Source organism: Aythya ferina (assembly GCF_964211825.1).
Source record: "Aythya ferina genome assembly, chromosome: 3".
NCBI classification, from domain to species: domain Eukaryota; kingdom Metazoa; phylum Chordata; class Aves; order Anseriformes; family Anatidae; genus Aythya; species Aythya ferina.
The window spans coordinates 16,896,403-16,914,902 of NC_140298.1; the positions used below are offsets into that span (position 1 = coordinate 16,896,403).

The 18,500-nt window shown below is 42.5% G+C and overlaps 1 protein-coding gene and 1 long non-coding RNA gene across 4 annotated transcripts in view; one reads left to right on the plus strand and one right to left on the minus strand.

The window, feature by feature from the left end:
• ALK (ALK receptor tyrosine kinase) overlaps positions 1-18,500 on the minus strand; it is a 282,098-nt gene that overhangs the window by 13,625 nt on the left and 249,973 nt on the right. Inside the window, exons 13-23 of one of the 3 annotated variants that reach the window (XM_084514520.1) lie at positions 17,375-17,525; positions 14,853-14,984; positions 13,785-13,929; positions 12,861-12,923; positions 11,136-11,234; positions 10,387-10,539; positions 9,026-9,124; positions 7,907-8,093; positions 5,905-5,995; positions 4,919-4,983; positions 3,397-3,526 (exon numbers count right to left, since the gene is read on the minus strand). In XM_084514520.1, coding sequence (XP_084370646.1) covers positions 3,397-3,526; positions 4,919-4,983; positions 5,905-5,995; positions 7,907-8,093; positions 9,026-9,124; positions 10,387-10,539; positions 11,136-11,234; positions 12,861-12,923; positions 13,785-13,929; positions 14,853-14,984; positions 17,375-17,525 — 1,315 coding nt within the window. Of the gene's footprint in view, positions 1-3,396; positions 3,527-4,918; positions 4,984-5,904; positions 5,996-7,906; positions 8,094-9,025; positions 9,125-10,386; positions 10,540-11,135; positions 11,235-12,740; positions 12,924-13,784; positions 13,930-14,852; positions 14,985-17,374; positions 17,526-18,500 lie in introns of those variants that run through there. The other 2 variants (XM_084514519.1, XM_084514521.1) reach the window with 2 other exon arrangements.
• Positions 46-14,536, plus strand: LOC311434358. The gene is made up of 4 exons (XR_014691420.1): positions 46-118; positions 5,913-6,021; positions 9,675-9,838; positions 13,791-14,536. It is a non-coding gene; the product is annotated as an uncharacterized lncRNA (long non-coding RNA).

Sequence of the window (18,500 nt, forward strand, 5' to 3'; positions counted from 1 at the left end):
TTAACCAGTGATCCCTGTGGCCAATCCTGTGGGGGAGGAGGGAACTAATTCTGCCAGAGGGCAGACAACAAACAGCTGGGTGGCAGTGATTGCTTATTCCACAGCAGCCATTTGCCTGGTAAGTGTTTATCTGGGGCCTTAGATATTTGACTAAGCAAACCTCTCCCACCCTCTCTCTGTTGACACTTATCATTCTGCCCAGTGCTCAAAAGGCACACTTGTGCATGGGTCTCTCCTACTGATGAACAAGCCAGCACCAGTTCTCCAGTAATAGAGACTGCTGGATCTACCAGCCTGTCTGCTGTAGTTGTAAAGAAACTACTCAGAATGATGTGGTGCTGAGCCACTTGCTCTAAAGCACCAATAACTGGGACTGAAAATAAGTCCATGCTCTGCAGCAAGCTCTGCAGGCAATAGCTAAACACTGGACATTATCTAAACCTAAAAAAAAAAGTCCTCATGTTTTCTTAAGAGGTTAGGAAAGACCTGGCCTCAGTGCTTGACTAATGAAATAATTGAAATAAACAAAGCTTGTTTTTTTCTGTGGTGTCATAAAACAAAATGACTACATATCACCTGCCTACATGTTATTGTTTACTCAGCATACTTCACTGCATACATATATGCTTAAGTGATTCTTTAAAAGTCTGGACTATTGTGTCCCCCCGTCCCCCCCCCCCCTTTTATGCAGCATAACCATTTCCTAAAACATGAAAGCCTCTCCCCCACCCACCAAACACTGTCTGGGGGAGGGAAGAATCGTCTTTTCACCTCTCTGAGTTGAAGTGACTCACCAGCTCCAACAGAGCTACAGGAACAGAGGATGCCGGTGCCTTCCCCTCCCACCCCCCCACCCTTCAGGGAACAACCAAGGGGAAATGAATACCTCAGACTACCCATTCCTCTACATCTGAGCAAGGCTCAAAAACCTGAAGTGAAAGCTGAGCAAAAATCCCCGTTCTTTACTGCGTAATCAACTGCAGACCTGAGCTATGCTGCAAGGCAGCCTGTACCTTGAAAACACAAGCTGATTTGACCAACGTAGCTTTTCTCTCCCTCTTTCTTTTTCTTTTCCTTCCTCTCTCCCTCCTTGGATGAATTTCTTCCACCTTTTATGTTGCTAAAACAGATGTGACTGCCCAGGCAAGGATGCTTTAGCCATGTAATTTGTTTGAAAAATGAAGGGTTTGGATTTATTTTGCAAGAGATGCAGCCTTGAGGCAGCAAAGAATTCACTTCACAGCTGTTTACATCTTTTGCTCCCTAGATGAATGGACAGTGCTCAGAGCAGGGGGCATGTTAGAAGCACTAATGTGTCACTGATGTGACACCTTCCTTTGGCAGCTAAATCTTGCAAAAGGTGAATGAAATTCTGTGTATTGTTCACTGTAACCACTGCTCTGTGCAACAGGCTGCACAACACAACAGGAAACTAGGATTTATCTTCCAGAATTGTTCTTTGATTGCTTTGCTATGAGTGAGAAAAACTGGCATTGAACTTCTTAGAATGGACAATTCTGCAATGCTCCTATTTCAGGCATCTCTGGAAATACCAGGACTGCCTCTATCCAGAAGAGAGGGATGGAGATATCCTGTAATGGATATGAACTTCATTACAAATGGAATGGAGAAACCCCTCAGGGCTGGGTTTTTCTGGACCCATGGAGAAGCTTGAATCTGAAACTTACAGTAGGCCTGGCTGTCATAAACTGACAATTTTCCACATGAGTGACTTGAATTGTGTTGGGCAAGCCATCCCAATGCCTAGCCATTCTTTCTGAGAAGAAATGTCTCCTAATTTCCAACCTAAACCTCCCAGCTGCAACTGCAACTTGAGGCCATTCCCTCTAGTCCTGTCACTAGTTACCTGTGAGAAGAGGCCGACCCCCAGTTCCCCACAGCTTCCTTTCAGGTAGTTGCAGAGAGCAATGAGGTCTCCCCTGAGCTTCCTCTTCTCCAGGCTAAATAACCCCAGTTCCCTCAGCTGCTCCTCGTAAGTCTTGTTTTCCAGACCCTTCACCAGCTTCATAGCCCTTCTCTGGACACGTTCCAGGGCCTTGATGTCCTTCTTGTAGTGAGAGGCCCAAAGCTGAACACAGCACTCGAGGTGCGGCCTCACCAGAGCAGAGTACAGGGGGATGATCACCTCCCTGCTCCTGCTGGCTGCACCATCCCTGACACAGCCAGGATGCCGTTGGCCTTCTTGGCCACCTGGGCACACTGCTGGCTCATGTTCAGGCGAGCATCAACCAGCACCCCCAGATCCTTTTCCTCTGCACAGCTTTCCAGCCACTCTGCCCCAAGCCTGTAGCGCTGCATGGGGTTGTTGTGGCCAACGGGCAGGCCCCAGCACTTGGCCATGTTGAACCTCATCCCACTGACCTCTGCCCATTGACCCAACCTGTCCAGGTCCCTCTGCAGGGCCTTCCTACTTTCCAGCAGATCGACACTTCCCCCCAGCTTGGTGTCACTGCAAACTTACTGAGGGTGCACTCAATTCCCTCGTCCAAATCATCAATAAATATATGAAAGAGGATGGGCCCCAACACAGACCCCTGGGGAACACCACAGGTGACCGGTCACCCGCTGGATTTCCCTCTGTTCACCACCACTCTCTGGGCCCGGCCATCCAGCCAGCTTTTACCCCAGCACAGAGTGTACCTGCCCAAGCCATGGGCTACCAGCTTCTCCAGGAGAATACTGTGGGAGACCGTGCCAAAGGCCCTGCTGAAGTCTAGGTGTACTATGTCAGCAGCCTTTCCCTCATCCACCAGGCAGTCACCTGGTCATAGAAGGAGATGAGGTTGGTCAGGCAGGACTTGCCTTTCATGCTGGCTGGGCCTGATCCCCCAGTTGTCTTGCACATGCTGTGTGATTGCACTCAGGATGACCTGTTCCACAACCTTCCCTGGCATCGAGGTCAGGCTGACAGGCCTGTAGTTCCCCGGGTCCTCCTTGCTGCCCTTCTTATAGATGGGCTTCACATTAGCAAGTCTCTGGTCATCCGGGACCTCTCCAGTTGACCATGACCGCTGATAGATGATGAAAAGTGGCTCAGCAATCACATCCACAGGTAGGTAAGAGCAGAGTTTAAAATATGTATATATATCTATATATACATATATATGTATATAAGATTTTGATTTTATTCTTTAGATAGCGTCTGCAATGCTATCTAGCAAAGGCCAGGCATGAGGCTCCTCTGTGTAACCCCAACAACACTTGTTTCCTATATGACAGATATAGACAATATCCTGCCTCCAGATTAGCCTTCTAGTAATAAAAAACTCTGACTCTCTAAAATGCTGGGAAATAGTAGCTGCATGGATCAGTCCTTTTATAGTTACCTATTTGCCTTGTGTCATCAACTTACTAAATACAATTCAATTTTCTTACCGGTCTAGGCCGTGTCTCTCTCAGGAACGATTTTAGGTCGCCTCCAGCCATAAGCTCTAGCAGGATGAAACGGGGCAGTGCCTGCAAGCTCACTCCAATACAGCGCACAATATTCTGATGATTGAACTTGCTGCGGAGACAGGGAGGCTCAATAATGGATCAGCTTTGATTCAAAAAGCACAATTATAGAAAATAATCAAAATATTTTGCTGTGGGGAATTGTGTGTGTTTTTTTCTGTTTGTTTGTGTGTTTGTTTTCAGAATAAGTAACAAATCCCAAAGGCATAGTAACAGAATAAAGGCAAAGTGCTACCCTTGCAATCCGCCTGTCTACACAGTGCAGAAATGGTGATTGGAGGAGGAGTGGATTGAAGGAGTGGCTTCCTATATTTTGCATCCTTTTTGTGCTACAGCAAGATTTGTGGGTCATACAAAGCAGAAAATATCTGTTAAGAGTTTATCCCTGCATTCCCTCTCCTGGGGTAGAAGCTGGGATAGGGCAAAATTGTTCCAAATAACATACTGATACAGGGATCAGCTTATTGAAGGGATATTCCTCAAGGCCTAGTGCTAATTGTTCCTAATTTCTCCAGGCCTTAATGTGATAGGGAACTATTTCCTTGGATTCTAGGACACAGTCACTGACATATGAAATGACAGCAGCATTGTGTCAATGGCATCTCTTCACAGTCAAACCAAAACTCCAGAGGTTTGTTTTTTCTTCATGCTCTGGTCTCTAAGAGAAATCTAGAGCCCCCAGCACAAGAAGGATGTGGAGCTGTTAGAGCGGGTGCAGAGGAGGGCCACAAAGATGATCAAGGGGCTGGAGCACCTCTCCTATAAAGAAAGGCTGAGAGAGCTGGGGCTGTTCAGCCTAAGGAAGAGAAGGCTCTGGGGTGACCTCATTGCTGCTTTTCAGTACCTAAAGGGGGTTTATAAAAAGGAAGAAGGACTCTTTCCTTGGGTAGATAATGATAAGACAAGGGGGAATGGTTTTCCAGAGGTTAGAAGGACATAACCATTAGAGGTTAGAAGGACATTTTTCACTCAGAGGGCAGTGAGGCACTGGAACAGGTTGCCCAGAGAGGTTGGGGATGCCCCATCCCTGGAAGTGTTGAAGACCAGGCTAGATGAGGCCCTGAGCAACCTGATCTAGTGGGTGGTGTCCCTGTGTATGGCAAGGGGGCTGGAACTAGATGGTTCCTGAGGTCCTTTCCAACCCAGGCCATTCTATGACTCTATGCTTCTATGTTTCTATGATCTTATTATCAATTCTGAAAACCGGGCCTAAAGTTTTTGAATTTGGATAAGGAAAACTAGTGTGGACCTTTGTGAAAATGTTGCCCTTAATCATCTGGTCCCTTAGTTTCTTCATTTGTAAGAATAGAATAGGAAAGTAATGCCTACCCCTACTGTAAAATATGGATCACTGTGGACATCACCTCTCAAAGCACCTTTTTTTTCTTATAGTGCTGGGCTTTGCAGGCCTATAAAAGTCTTTGTTCATTTTGTTCATACACACCTAATAATGAGAGCTTCCATGAGGAAGTCCAGCTCATCTTGCTCTGAACACACTTCTGGCAACGTCTGAAAAAGAAAGAACAGGTTGACAAGGAGATGTTTAAACTGACAGCTGTAGAACACCTGACACAATCAGAAGCACTAACATCTTTTGCAGTGATCCTTGTTTCTCCAAAAGAAACCTCACTCTAATAATAGCTAGACCATTATAAACTAGACCGTGAAGCATGTTGAAAGATAAAGATCAGGATGCATTATCCATCAATCACACTGTCATCCTCCTACCAGTGCAGGAAATACAACAGAGTGCAAAGGGAACAGTGCTGATATATGGGACTCTACTGTGTAGAGGAGGAGGAATGAGACCATAGCTCCTGAGCTCTCAGATAGTTCAATACCACTACCTCCCAGCAAAACTAGGAGCTATAACCAGCAATAGGATTATGCTGTTATATAACGTCTAGGAGAAAACAAGCTAGCCAAGCTTCTGAAGGACTGAAGTACCCTACCAGTGTCCCTTAGGATTTAGCTATGCATATAGCTTTAGCTACCCAGTGCATATCCATCCTGTAATGGAAAGACTCCTGCCTACAGCCTCTTTGATGTATATGCCAGCTGCTCTTGGCCAAATTAAGACTTCTGTCCCTCTGACTCAAAGACTTTGGACAGGTTACCACACCAGGAAGAGCATGCAGAGAATGGACAGAGGGTGGACTTGTTTCTCATTCTTGTAGTCTACTGCAGCTGTATAGGAAATCTTTGTCTACTTAACTACTTACAATCAACCTCTTTTTATAGAAAGCCCATATGTGACAAGTTGTACCATCACTATGATGGATGGAAGTGTTGCAATAGGACAGCAACCTTTCTAAACACATCCTTCAGTGCTACAGAAATGTTTAATCTGTCTTCATTTGTATAATGCATTGGGACTCTTAGGTGGAAGGTGCATGAAACCATCATGATAACTCATACACTGTCACTTACTTTCACAGCCACCTGCAAGGGAGTGGGGTCGCTGGGGATCCCTGCCACCTGACCTTCATATACCTCACCAAAGGCTCCGTGGCCCAAACCCCTGGACAGACCAGAGAAGACAAGAAGGTATTACTACAGAGAACACACGTTATAATGCTGTGGTCACAGCTCACAGAATGGGGTCAGAGTTTTCATGGCAGCAAAACAGGCAGAACTGGATGTTGGCACTGTTATTTCTGATAATTCTCCTTATACTACGCAGCAGATGGGACCTTGATATAATCTTTCCTGGACCCACAATGTCTTTAACTGGTAGGAAAAACAATCCTCAGAAAGGAACTGTCCCCAGTGAAATCGAACTGCTGGCACTACAGAATGTAATGGGTAGCACTTTCTGCTGCTTTGGTGCCAGTGCTATAGTGGTGGGTTCTCCACGACAGGTCAATAAAGACAGGTCTTCAGCCTTGTCATTTGCACACCCTAAGCATAATAGTTCCCATGTTTATGCATCAGTACTAAAGAAAACATTGAACAAGAAACTAGGAAGCACAATGGTTCTCAAAGGACCTGAATTTTAAATTAAGGATCTTTCCCTTGTTTGGTTTGTGATTCTGGGTAAATAAATAGTGATGACAGCACTTTGTAAAGCTCTAGGAGTTCATGCTGAGAATTGTTACTGTCACTGATCATATTATGAAACTTATAGTTTTATTTTGATGAAGGATGCAGGGAAAAAAAAAAGGGGGGCTTTCACTAAGGCTCTCTTCTACAACAAGCACTTTCCTGGTAGTGCCAGGTCTGACCTCAGAGTTGCACTGAGTGTCCTCCGGTCTGATGTGGACTGTATTTGCATGGGCCGTTGCCCTCCTAGTTCAAGCAGGTGCTGCTAAGAGCAATCTACTCTGTTGAGAGCAGTGAAACAACAGTGAGGACTTGCGCTGCCTGTGACTCTACCACTTCTTTAATAACATTTTGTAGGTATCAGCTTGAGACACCATTGTCTGCTCTGCCTGACCAACTTATTACAAACTAAGGATATAAAACAGATCTCTACAGCTCATAACTCACCCACCTCCCCAAAAGCAAAACTTCCCAGCCCCATCAATTCCCAGCTGCATCCTTTGCTCTCTGCAGCTTGTCACACTTCAAACATTCTTTCAGAGCCCAAGTGACAACAGCAGCAGCAACAGAGGGTAAAGTTACAGAGGGTTACACCAGAAACTTCCAGATGCAGTACAGCAAGATCTGCAGGTAGAGGGGAACGTGATAAGAATGTGATATGTCTGCAATGCATTGCAGACTGCATGGGCTACTCTGAGCATCATCTTTTTTAGCTCCATAAGGTCCCCTATCATCCAAGCTCTACTTTCTGCTCCTACTTCTTGGATTTTTGTTTAACAAACATGGTACCAGAGTAATGTCACATTCACCAGTGGTGTGCACTGCACAGCACAAACAGAGCAGGGTGGGAAAGAATTCTGAATTTTCAAGTCTTCTGTAGGAGACTATTTCCAACTTTACAGAAGTTCTGACCTAGACCTGTCTATCCTGCTCACTTTATATTGCTGTCTTTTTAATTCTATCTTGCAGCCTCAAACCCATTACTTTTTCTCCTACTGTATTTAAAGATGTCATTCTCTATACCAAAGGTCCCAAAGAGTGCCCTACAAGCCTTAGGCTTCCTAGCATTTCATCTGTTAATGCTGGAAATTGGCCATTCATTCCAAGTCTGCAAAAGATGTGTCCAAATTACTCGTGATGACTCTTCAGTTCCTTTCATGATTCTAGAAGATTAACACTGCACCTGTAAAAGGTTAAGGAGACAGCCGAAGTCTAATCCATTCCACATAAACCTAACTACTGCAGATTTATTATCTTTCTAGTGAGAAGGGGCATGAGTCTGAAAGTGTGTGAGTATTTGCATGCGCCTACATGAGTTCAAACCTGTGTAAGAGAGCCAGCATATGTCAGTATACAACATGGGGCATAGGGAAGGCAAAGATGAATTTACCGGATGAGGGAGATGTTTTTGCGAGGCACCTCTTTGAGGTCACTAATGGATGTGGTCTTTCCTGCAAAGCAGTAGTTGGGATTATAGTCTGTCATAATAGTGGAGGTACGCAGCTTGCTTAGTTTATATTCTGGGCTCTGTAACTCCATCTGCATGGCTTGTAGTTCCTGGTGTTTCCGACGATACACTAAATGTAGAGAAAACAGTAAACCAGAGACACATATTCCCTTTGGAAGACAACAGTAGCTCTGTGCTGCACATCTCACTGGAATTAGATGCATGGTCAAATTCCAGTGAATCGAAACAAACAGTGACCACTCACATTTCTGCACATCAAATAATTACAGATTGAAAAGGGAATCTGAAGTTATCCAAAAACCTTTGATTTACATATGTTATAAAGAAGCAGGCTTGCTCAAAAACTGCTTGGAAAAAGTAAAATGAATTTCACTTGCAGAAATCTCTGATTTCACAGATTTGAGGTTTTTCTTTTGTCCTGTTTAGTTTAGTTTAGCCAAATCCAATCTTGAGAGACTCTTGCTATAATCAACTTCTCTAAATCATGTAGAAGTGACTAAAAGCCTGAAATAAATTATTGCATCACATTGTTCAAAAAGGATAGACTAAACTGTTACCTCAGAATAAAATATTGTACATAAAATTTATTTATTTTGCAAAACTTCCACTGTTTCTAAACAACAGAATTGGACTAAATTTGAAATCAGTTTAAAATCGTTTTATATTCCTTGAACCACTTCACTGATATCCGTGAAATCTCATTGGAAATTGTTAAATCTGTACGTAGGCACACAAATAGTTTTTAGATATTAAGCACCAACAGCTCTCACAAAACCAGTGACACTTCTGTCCTGGCAGCTTTACACCACAACAAAAGCAATAATATCTCTTAAAAGATGCACTCAGTAACTGAAACCTCCTCAAATTGGTCAATGTGGTTAGAAACAACTACAGAAAACTGACGTTAAGGAGTGCATGGGGGAAGGTGTCATTAAATACAGCAGTAGCTAAAAACCTGAACCTTTTTTCTCCCAGGGCCCAATTATTCTTGGTTCAGATACAGCCCTCATATGAAAATACCATTCGTAGAGAATCACTCACCAATCATGATTCCTGAAAAAGCCAAAATTAAGGCAGCAACCAATGCTGAAGTCACTACAGACAAGACCAAGGAGAGAGGGAGATGAACCACTGGTTCAGCTGTAACAGAAGCATGAGAAAAAGGAATTACATTTGAAATGATCTTTCAGTACTCACTTTTTTTGCAGGCAGATTTTTCTGCTCTTCCCTCCATTTACTCATCTGCTGCTCCTATAGTGTAGAAGCAACCTCTGATATGATCAGCTCTCAGGATCAGGACCTCAAATATCTCATTATTTCACTTCTCTATTTCTGATATTAATTGATATCAATCCATTAAAACGGATGGTTTTCTATCAAGGAATTAACACGCACTCTCTGGGTATAAAAACAAGACCATAAAAGCTGGGGACAGGAGCTGGAAAGATGGAAAGAACATTAAATTGCCCGGTCTAGAGTGCCACTATCAATGACAAATCAGAGCAAAAGCAGGAGGACTGCGATATATCATCTTCTAAATGTGTCTAACCCAGGCAGACAAAACTGATAACATGTGCAGCACAAAGTACTCCATGGCTGCATCCTCACTTGGATCACAGACCTCTCAATGACCGTCTATTAAGGTTCACTTCACCCAGCAAAATGACCACGCTTTTTACTCACTTTACAGATGGGGATGGTGAAAGAACAGAAAGATTTTCCCTTACCAATGACAAAGCTGAGAGCAAGATCCTGAAACCCTGGAATCACTTGCTGTAATAGCTGGGCAAGAACATGAAGGAAACCTAGTAACTGAACTCAGAGCATTCAGTTTCTCAAGTAAAGCAAATACAGGTACTGTTTTCTTCAGAGATCCCTCATGCAGAATTTCTTACAGATTCTGCACATGCACTTTATGTTTCCAAGTCTACAGGAATTACACCCTTCTGTACCTTGTACTTTTGTTGTTGTTTTCTTAAGAGGACTGTCCTGGAAGTTAAGTTTAGCTGGAAAATTCCTTCAGTGAGTATATGTTCATGATTTCAGAGCAAAATGGAAGCATCAGTGCAAACAGACATGTTGCTCTTTGTCTCTAGAAGACAAAATTTGACTCAACACTCAGTGCTGCCCAGTATGCCAAACATATACTATAAAGCAGTCCAGTGACGCTGCTGTTTGCACTATAGCTCTGCACTGATGTGCCTGTGTTCTAGCAAAATAACTCTTCAGCAAATACCAAGAGGAAAGAAGGTAACATGCAACAGAAAGCCAGTTTTAAGAAAGAGAAAGATAAGACTTTCTGCATGTTTACATGCAGAAAAATGGAAATTAAAAAATCTACAGATTTTTACCATTCATTTTCTGTTTCATACCCTATCAGCCTATCCCTTACATCTACTTACCTACACAAGACACACCGTCCTCAGCCAATTCTGTGCCCGGCTCACAAAAGCAAATGACTTTTTGAGTCTCGGGATCAACACGGCACTCGTCCATCTCACAGTGACTGCAGTTAAGGTGCAGCCTAATATCAACCTCTCCATGCCCCTCTGTCACTAGGGAATGGATGAAAGAAGCCAAGTTAATTACTGTAAAGATCAGTCATATCGTTCCCTTGGTCCTTTTCTCATGTGGAAAATAATGTCCAGCTAAATGAGCCCCGCTGCAGCTGAGGTGCACTGGCCCTCTTTCAGCAGGTAGTTCTACCCGGTTAATAAGGAGGCTGTTGCCAAGCCTAAGAAAAAAGGTTTTCTCTTTCCTGGTCCTTACCCCCACTGCGATAGAACACTGCAACGTTTTCAGAACCCTTTGACTGAATCTATCAGGCCAGAGTCTGTCTGTATTTGAACATACTTCTGGCTGCTCTAAAGCAAACATTTTTTTGATCAAATATATATTTTTGTTATTTTCTGAACGCACTGAAAACACATCCTACACACAGACTTCTGGGCAAACAGGCTTAGGGAAGACTGGAGTGGCAGTAGTTCTGGGAAGCGCAAATGCTTCACTGGACTTTGTTAAGCAATCTTTCTCCCTCGTGTTCAGAATGACACTAAGCTGTATCCAAAGGCTTTTAAAGTGTCCTACAGATGCAAACTATTCTTAACATGGAAGAAACTCACTAAAAGAGACTTCTGACCAACATGAATACCTTTAAGTGCTGGAGTGTATAAAGTACCAATTGGATTAATAAAGGACACACCATCCTCCCCATCCATCTCTGGGTCATTGTCCTCTGCAGCATTTCCACCTACATCAAACCAGAAGTTACCTTAACAGACTGAGGCTCGTTAGCACTAAAATACAGATAAGCATGCATGGCTTCAGCACATTTAGGGAGACATCCAAATGAGAAAAGAGAATAAATCAAAGTATTCAACATATAGGGAACACTTAGTGAACTGTGATACGAAACACTGGACTTCCACCTCTAGAACTTCAAGAAATTTAATAGCTGCAGATTGCTACACCTGCAGATTGTTACACCCTTAGTCCTGTTTTAGGCAGACTGTTTCAAACTAAGGGAGGAAGTTCATCTTTAACCATTTGGATGCTGTGAAAACATATAAGCCCTTCTCAATATTAATGTGGCCAACAGACTGGAAAACACCAGTGCTCACAGGCTAGTTCAGTATCCTTGTTGATAGAGGTAAGTACTGCATCAGCAGAGGGAATAAATTATCTGATATCCTTCTTCTCCTTTGCACCCTGAAAGCAGGGTGGTCCACCAGGAATGGAGACTGAAGGAATTTATACTTGAGTTGCTCACTTGTGCTTGAGCATATAGAACATATCAGGAGCAAAGTATGGGAAATACATAGAACGTGGCAGAAGCATAGTATGGGCCATATATTTTGTACTAAAAGCATGCAAAGATTCCCCCACCCCACACATCTTTATTCATCTTTAACCATCTTCAGTGCAAATCAGAATTATATCATGTAAGGCATTCTGTTGGAAAAAGAAGCATTACACAGAAACATTCATACAAAACATGCACTTAATCATTTAAACTCATTACTTCTCAGGATTTCAAGCCTATCATGGACTTGATTTAAGCTGTGGAGAACAAGGGGTTAAAACATCCACCATAGTGCAGATGGCTGAAGAAACTACGTGGCCCAAGAGATTAACGATTAGTAGAGATCTTGAACCCAGTCCACACCAGTTATAATCAACATAACGCCATCTGACAGCTGTCCTGAGACCCACAGCACATGGAATTAGTTCCTTGTTGACTGAAGTCAACACCACTGTCACTATTAAGAGGGGTCCTGGCTGGCAGCCTGAGCCCAGGAACCAAAGGACAGTGGAGACCACCTGCGTAGGACTGAGGAAGAAGAAGCTGCGTCCTTCTCCTGGCAGAAATATGCCTGGCTGCCAGTCTCCAGGACCAAAATACTCAAAATACAGGTGCTGGCAATGGAGCACCCAGGCTGTGGCTCCTGCTTCTTCAGTGCTATAACCCCAAATGGGTTAGTACTCAAGAATCACAGCAGGATCTTGATGGCACATTCTTTCAGAGTGCAACACCAGGATTACAGCTGAAGGACTGACATCTGGCTGCTTGCTCAAAGGCTAAATGCCGTATGTTCATCTAGTGCTAAAAAGGAAACACACAGACATACTAATACGTAAAGTCTATAATCAAATATGCTATCCACAGGAGAATTAACTATCAGATATCTATCAGCCTTTTGCTAATCATTAGCACTAAAGGAGGGGAAGGGACACCTTGAACATGAAGCCACTTTACCTATATATCCTCCGCCTCCTCCACCTGAGGAGCACCCCCCTCCACCCCCTCCGAAACCCCCTCTTGTCTCCCACCCCCACTTCTTCATGGCCTGGGGGCAGGATCTTCCTCCAGTAGCACCTTCTAGCAAGGATTTTCCTGACCACAGGAAGGAAGTGTTATCATTCCAGCCACCTCCACCACCTGCAGTTAAGAGAAGAGAAAAGGCATAGCTAAAGGTTATTTTTGTGTAAAAAAAAATGCTGTAGGGAACTGCAGAACAAGCACTCATTTAGAATACCTCATCTGAAAGTAAGAATCTCATTCCTTTGTTAGAAAAGATGTCCTTGTAATAGAGTGCTACAGTGACCTCATTTTAGAGCTTTCGACCGTGTTAAACATCTGCAACTCTTTTCACCTACTATGCAAGGACTAGTATTTCCAATGGAAAATGTCAAAAGGTATCCCTACCTACTCCCCAGCCACTTGTTACTGGCTTACAGAGCCTTCCCCTACTCTTCACAAAAAATACTTAAAAAAAAATCCCTATGTCATTTCTAACACGGAACAAAAGGCATTTATTGAAATGGATGTGAAAACATTTCCCAGCCCTGCTCAAAATACAACATACCACTGACTCACTTTCAGCTTTGCAGATTGTTCAGTCCAAGGTCTCTACACAGAGTGTGTAATTGTGCTTCTTCTGCATGAGCCAGGGAAACTGTGAGTATGTATACACAGCACAAAATCGTGCAAGGAGATGGATGGTCTCAGAAAACTCCCACATCAAAACAAAAACAAAAAACAACAACCAAAAAATAAAACAAACTTTGCTTATCAGAGGTACTACATTACTCTGGGAGAACGTTGCTATTGCTATGGCTATACAATCGTTGATACCCTTATTTAGGCCAAATATTCTGTATTGTGGGTACATCCTACATGTATCTGTTATAATTCCATGCTCCTCAGACTGTGTTTTCATGAGCTGCACATCAGCTCCACTGAATCTGAGAGCACCAAATACTCACAATATTTTTCTTAAAAAGAACAAACTTTCCATACCTGCAGCTCCTGAATTTCCATTCAGCCCTGGAACAGAGGAATCATTCTCCAGCCTTTCGGGATGAAATGTGTCTGTTTTGGCCCTGTAGGCCCTGCCACCACCGCCTGCTGCAATTATCAAGGGGACTGGTTCTCCATTCTCCATCTTAACAAGTTCAGAAATAGAGGCAGTATTCAGACTGAGTCAGACTCACAGATGGAAGTTCAACCACATGCTCGTTACTGCTGAGCACTACAAATTAACATTGCATTATTTATGTACCAACATCCAAAAGATTAATGAACTGCACTAGTCCTACCAAGTTCTGCAACTGAGAACAGTGGCATCAGCAGCTCTGTGAATTGTACCTACAATACTGATAGATCTTATAAAGCTTGTAATGTTACAGTGTGATAACTTTTATCAAATGAAACAGATAAGGGGAACAGCTCTACCTAGTGCAATACAGTATCTCCACTGCTAAGGGGCAGCTACACTGGAAACTGCCTGAGCATGCAAAGTTATGTAGAATTATGTAGAAGCTGGGTGATTTAAACATACTAACAATGGTGTGAAACTGGCATTTGCAATGAGTACTGTCTCAGAGAGAACACAACAGTAAAGATTAAGTGTCCTCTAGCTACAGGGTTGCACATAGAAAATATACAGGCTATATTCAATTTTTCTTGTCATTGCATTGTATAAGCCACAAATGTAGCTGAAGTTTAATGTTCTACAATGACAAATTTGAATAAAGTCCCATGGAATTTGCCCTTTGCTGTAGTTTTATGCTTCAGAATCTTAGCTTGCATTGAAAAGAATCTGATTCAAACATGCAAAGGAAATTCCAAGACACTAAAGCAAGTGTGGCCATACCATGTAGCTATTCTGAAATGTGTGAAGAGCCAGCTCAGCTCACTACGGCTATCAACTGGAAATGAAGGACACGCAGAACTCACTTTGTGGACTTTTTCCACAAAGTGCTGTACAAAGGTGTATAAAGGGCTCTAAGAAATTTCAGGCTGTGATGCTGGAGGCAAGTGGCAAGATGTGTTTATGCTGAAGGTGCACAAAGACTGTTTCCATACCTTAAATATATAAGTTGCTCCGCCCCCACCTCCACCTCCTCCTGCCCATTCATTGACACTTCTGTTTACACGTATCTCTTCTTCAATCACATTGTTTTCTCCAATACAGACTTTCTGAATAATGTCATTAGTCTGCAAACAGAAGAGCAGGGCTGAATTCTGGCAAGAAACCAGAATCTCTCTGAGATCCTCATATACCCAGGCCTTGTGGTCCCTCTACCCTCCCAAACCACAGGTCCAATAAATTGTCCTCCAGTGAAATGACATATCCAGAGGTGAATGTTCTTCTAGAAGAAACTATTTTTTTTTTTGCTTCAGTTGTGGTTAGAAGAATTTGTTACCATTTTAATTGAATTATTTTGATGTTAAGTTCCGTGCTGATGTCTATCATCATGAAATACAGCTCCACGAACTGTTTAAATACAATATGTAGCAGAATTTCCTGCAAATGCTTTGTACTGTTAGCCAGCTGCATTTCACAAGCTGGGGAAAGGAGTAACCAAGTAATGGGTTGGGGCCAGGCAGTCAGTGTATGTCTATCCAGAACTAAGGTGTATTGGAGATGTAGCAGTTAGCTTTACGGTCTACAGCATGGACAGTAGCAATGAGCTCAGCATAGATTAACCATTTATCCAGACTTTCAAGAAAGTTTTGTTGTTCCTCTCAAGCTTGTTCTGTAGCAGCAATTACATTATTATTACCAGAGTTAGCTTGTTCAAAGGCTGCCAAAATAGGTGCTATCCCACCTTTGATTGCAACGTTGACACAATGTTAAATAAAATTCGTAACCTGAAAGCCTCCACATTTCCATGTTTTTCACCAGTTAGCACCAAACGTAATGAACTGTCTGCATTAGGCAAATCACTGAATTCACTAACTAATCTCAGACAGCATTAATCTATCATTCCTAAGTACTTCTGGATCTAAATTAGCAATTAGCAATTTTTTAGCAATTACCTAAAAAGGGTAATTGCTGCTTCGATATTAAATTGGAGCACTAAAGTGCGTGACAAGATGGACTCTGCTTTGAGTATCTGTAAGCTGCAAGCACTGTTACTAGCTTATTTCATTTTATAAGTTTCTGAGTAACATGATCTTGTTATGCACACTGAATTCACTGAGTTAATGACGCTTTATGGGAAAATGCACAAATACTTGTATAGTGGGACTGTTCTTCTGTTTCCATCTGCTTTCACATATGTGTTTTCTTTCAGAAGAGGGGCATGATAAAAACATCCTCCTCAAGTTACAGACTATTCTGTTAACACAGCATGTGTTCCAGGTTATTTCAGAGAATGAATGGCATCCATTCTGAGTGTGTAGTCTTGTGTATGGAACTAAACAGTCCTTCTCTACCCTGTCTTCCCTTTCCTTAATTGATTTGGAGTTGGGTGGAGATGATTAATAAAATGGCAAAGTCAATGGCCCAGCGGAGCCACTAGATTACACCTGAATAAAAATAAAAATCCTTCACAACAAAGATATAGCTGATTAGAATCCAATCTAGTAAAGGTCCCTTCTACAAGTCAATACAATCTCTTTGCCTCCATGAAGGAATTACATTAGCACTCAATAAATTCTCACTAAGATTACAGTGGCCTGCAATTTAATGAGTCCATATGTTAGACTGAGCTGGAATGTCCTAGTTATAGACATTAGATGGAAGTTTGAGTTAGGGCATTTCCTATTTCAAAGAGGCTTCTTATTAATGGTTTGTTTGTAGACGTGTGTAATTCAAATTTTAACATTATTTACTTCAGCACCCAGCCTTGAGAACCCTTCTTTCTTGTCTACATTATTCAACCTTTTCCTGCTCTAAAAGACAGCTAAGCTTTCTCCCCTTGGACGCCAGCCATTTAAAGGTAGAGAAATGCACAGCATTTAAATGTCCAGCTCAAACCTGCAGGTAAAATTTCATCACATAATGCTTAGTTCCCTCTATAAGAATCTCTTATTCTCTTATCCTCCAATGAATGCTAAAATATTAACCTATTATTATGCCTGCAAAATGGCAGAAGTTGTTCCTTTCCATCAAGATATTTGCAGCAATGTTTAGTTAATAACACAAAGATCAGGATTGACTCAGCACTAATTCATTTATCTTCCCCGTTCCCATACAGAGAATAAGTAAAAGGCCCCGGTCAGGTTGGCATCTCCAGTTGCAGAGTATTATGACAATGGCAGGGCTGGATACAACAGCAGAACAAAGAGAAAGTCAGAGGGTAGGAAGGCAGGGTTGTCTTTTCTCTCCAACCCGTCCCCTGAGATGCTCTGAGATAGCAGATCACTCAGATGCCTGATCAGAAGCATATTTTCAGTGGACCCTGAATGTTGAAGGGGAAGTGAGCACAGTGACATGGTACTTTAGCTTTTGACATTCAAGACATCCTAGTAAAACTGTAGCTATCCTTTGAACCACATAACATTAAATCCCCTAAGGACAATGATTTTCTCTGCAAACAGATAAAACTCCAAAGATTTGTAGAAGGTATTAAGTCAAAACAGAAAGGACAGTCACTTACACTAGGACAAGCATCTTCTCCTTGCTGTCCCACCAAGATGTACAAAGTATCATCCTTCTGGAGGTCAAAAATTCCCAGTACAGACACACCATGGGACCTCACCATAGTGTTCTTCCCTCCTTTCCCACCAGCTGCTCCATAGCCTGAGATGCTGCAGGAAAAAGAAAACAGGAATGTGGAAGATAATATTAACTACTTGTGGGCACTGAGTTCTTTGCACACCTCAAATGTGCATAGTGTCACAGGACCTTGCCCCAAAGACACTCTAAATACATCTAAACCCAAAGCTTGAAGACTGAGGTCTTCTGCTCTATATGGCTCTATGAACTTGGGTAGCTACAAAACAGATTCTTTCACACTGATTTGCTGAGGACACAGTGAGCAAGTCCCTGTAGTTTCAAACTTCAGTATATGAAAACCATCTTGTTTCTCAGAAGGCATACCATTGACAGGTTTGCAGCAAGCGCTAGAAAGAACGGAAGCAGAAGAACCAACAAATACAATGCATATGGCTAAAAGGACCATTATGTGCAAAATTGACAGAGAGACTTGAGAAAGCAGACCATAACTGGTCCTGACACTGTCGACCAGATGGGAAATAGTTCTGCAGTTTCCAGGACCAGAATGTAGAAGAGTAGATGGTCACACTACCTGCAGTAAACAAGGAAGGCAAAAGCTCCCTGGCTTAACTCACAGTCCCCATGGACATCACACTATCTCTGGCCTCGAGTGGCTAGATTGCATACAGAGGCTGCTGCAGTCTCAGTTAAGGCATTGGGACTTTTATTTCAAGCAGCCAAGATTCAGAGGTTCTTATTGTTGTTGATGTATCCAAAGATTTGACTGTAGTACTGTATTGCTCAGCTCCTCTCCCTTTCTAAGTACATAAGTATTTTACATATTCGAAGCACTGTCTATTCACAGGCCTTCAAAGCACTTTATACACATCATCATAAAGCACACATCTCTGCTGCAACAAAACACAAAGTTACTTGACTTCACTAGCAAATGAGTGGTAAAGCAAGTTCAATTCAGATTTTATTTCAGCAGGTGATTCTCCACTGAATTTAATAGATCTAAATAGCTATTTCCATGAGAGCAAAATTAAACCTGGAGTGTGTAAACA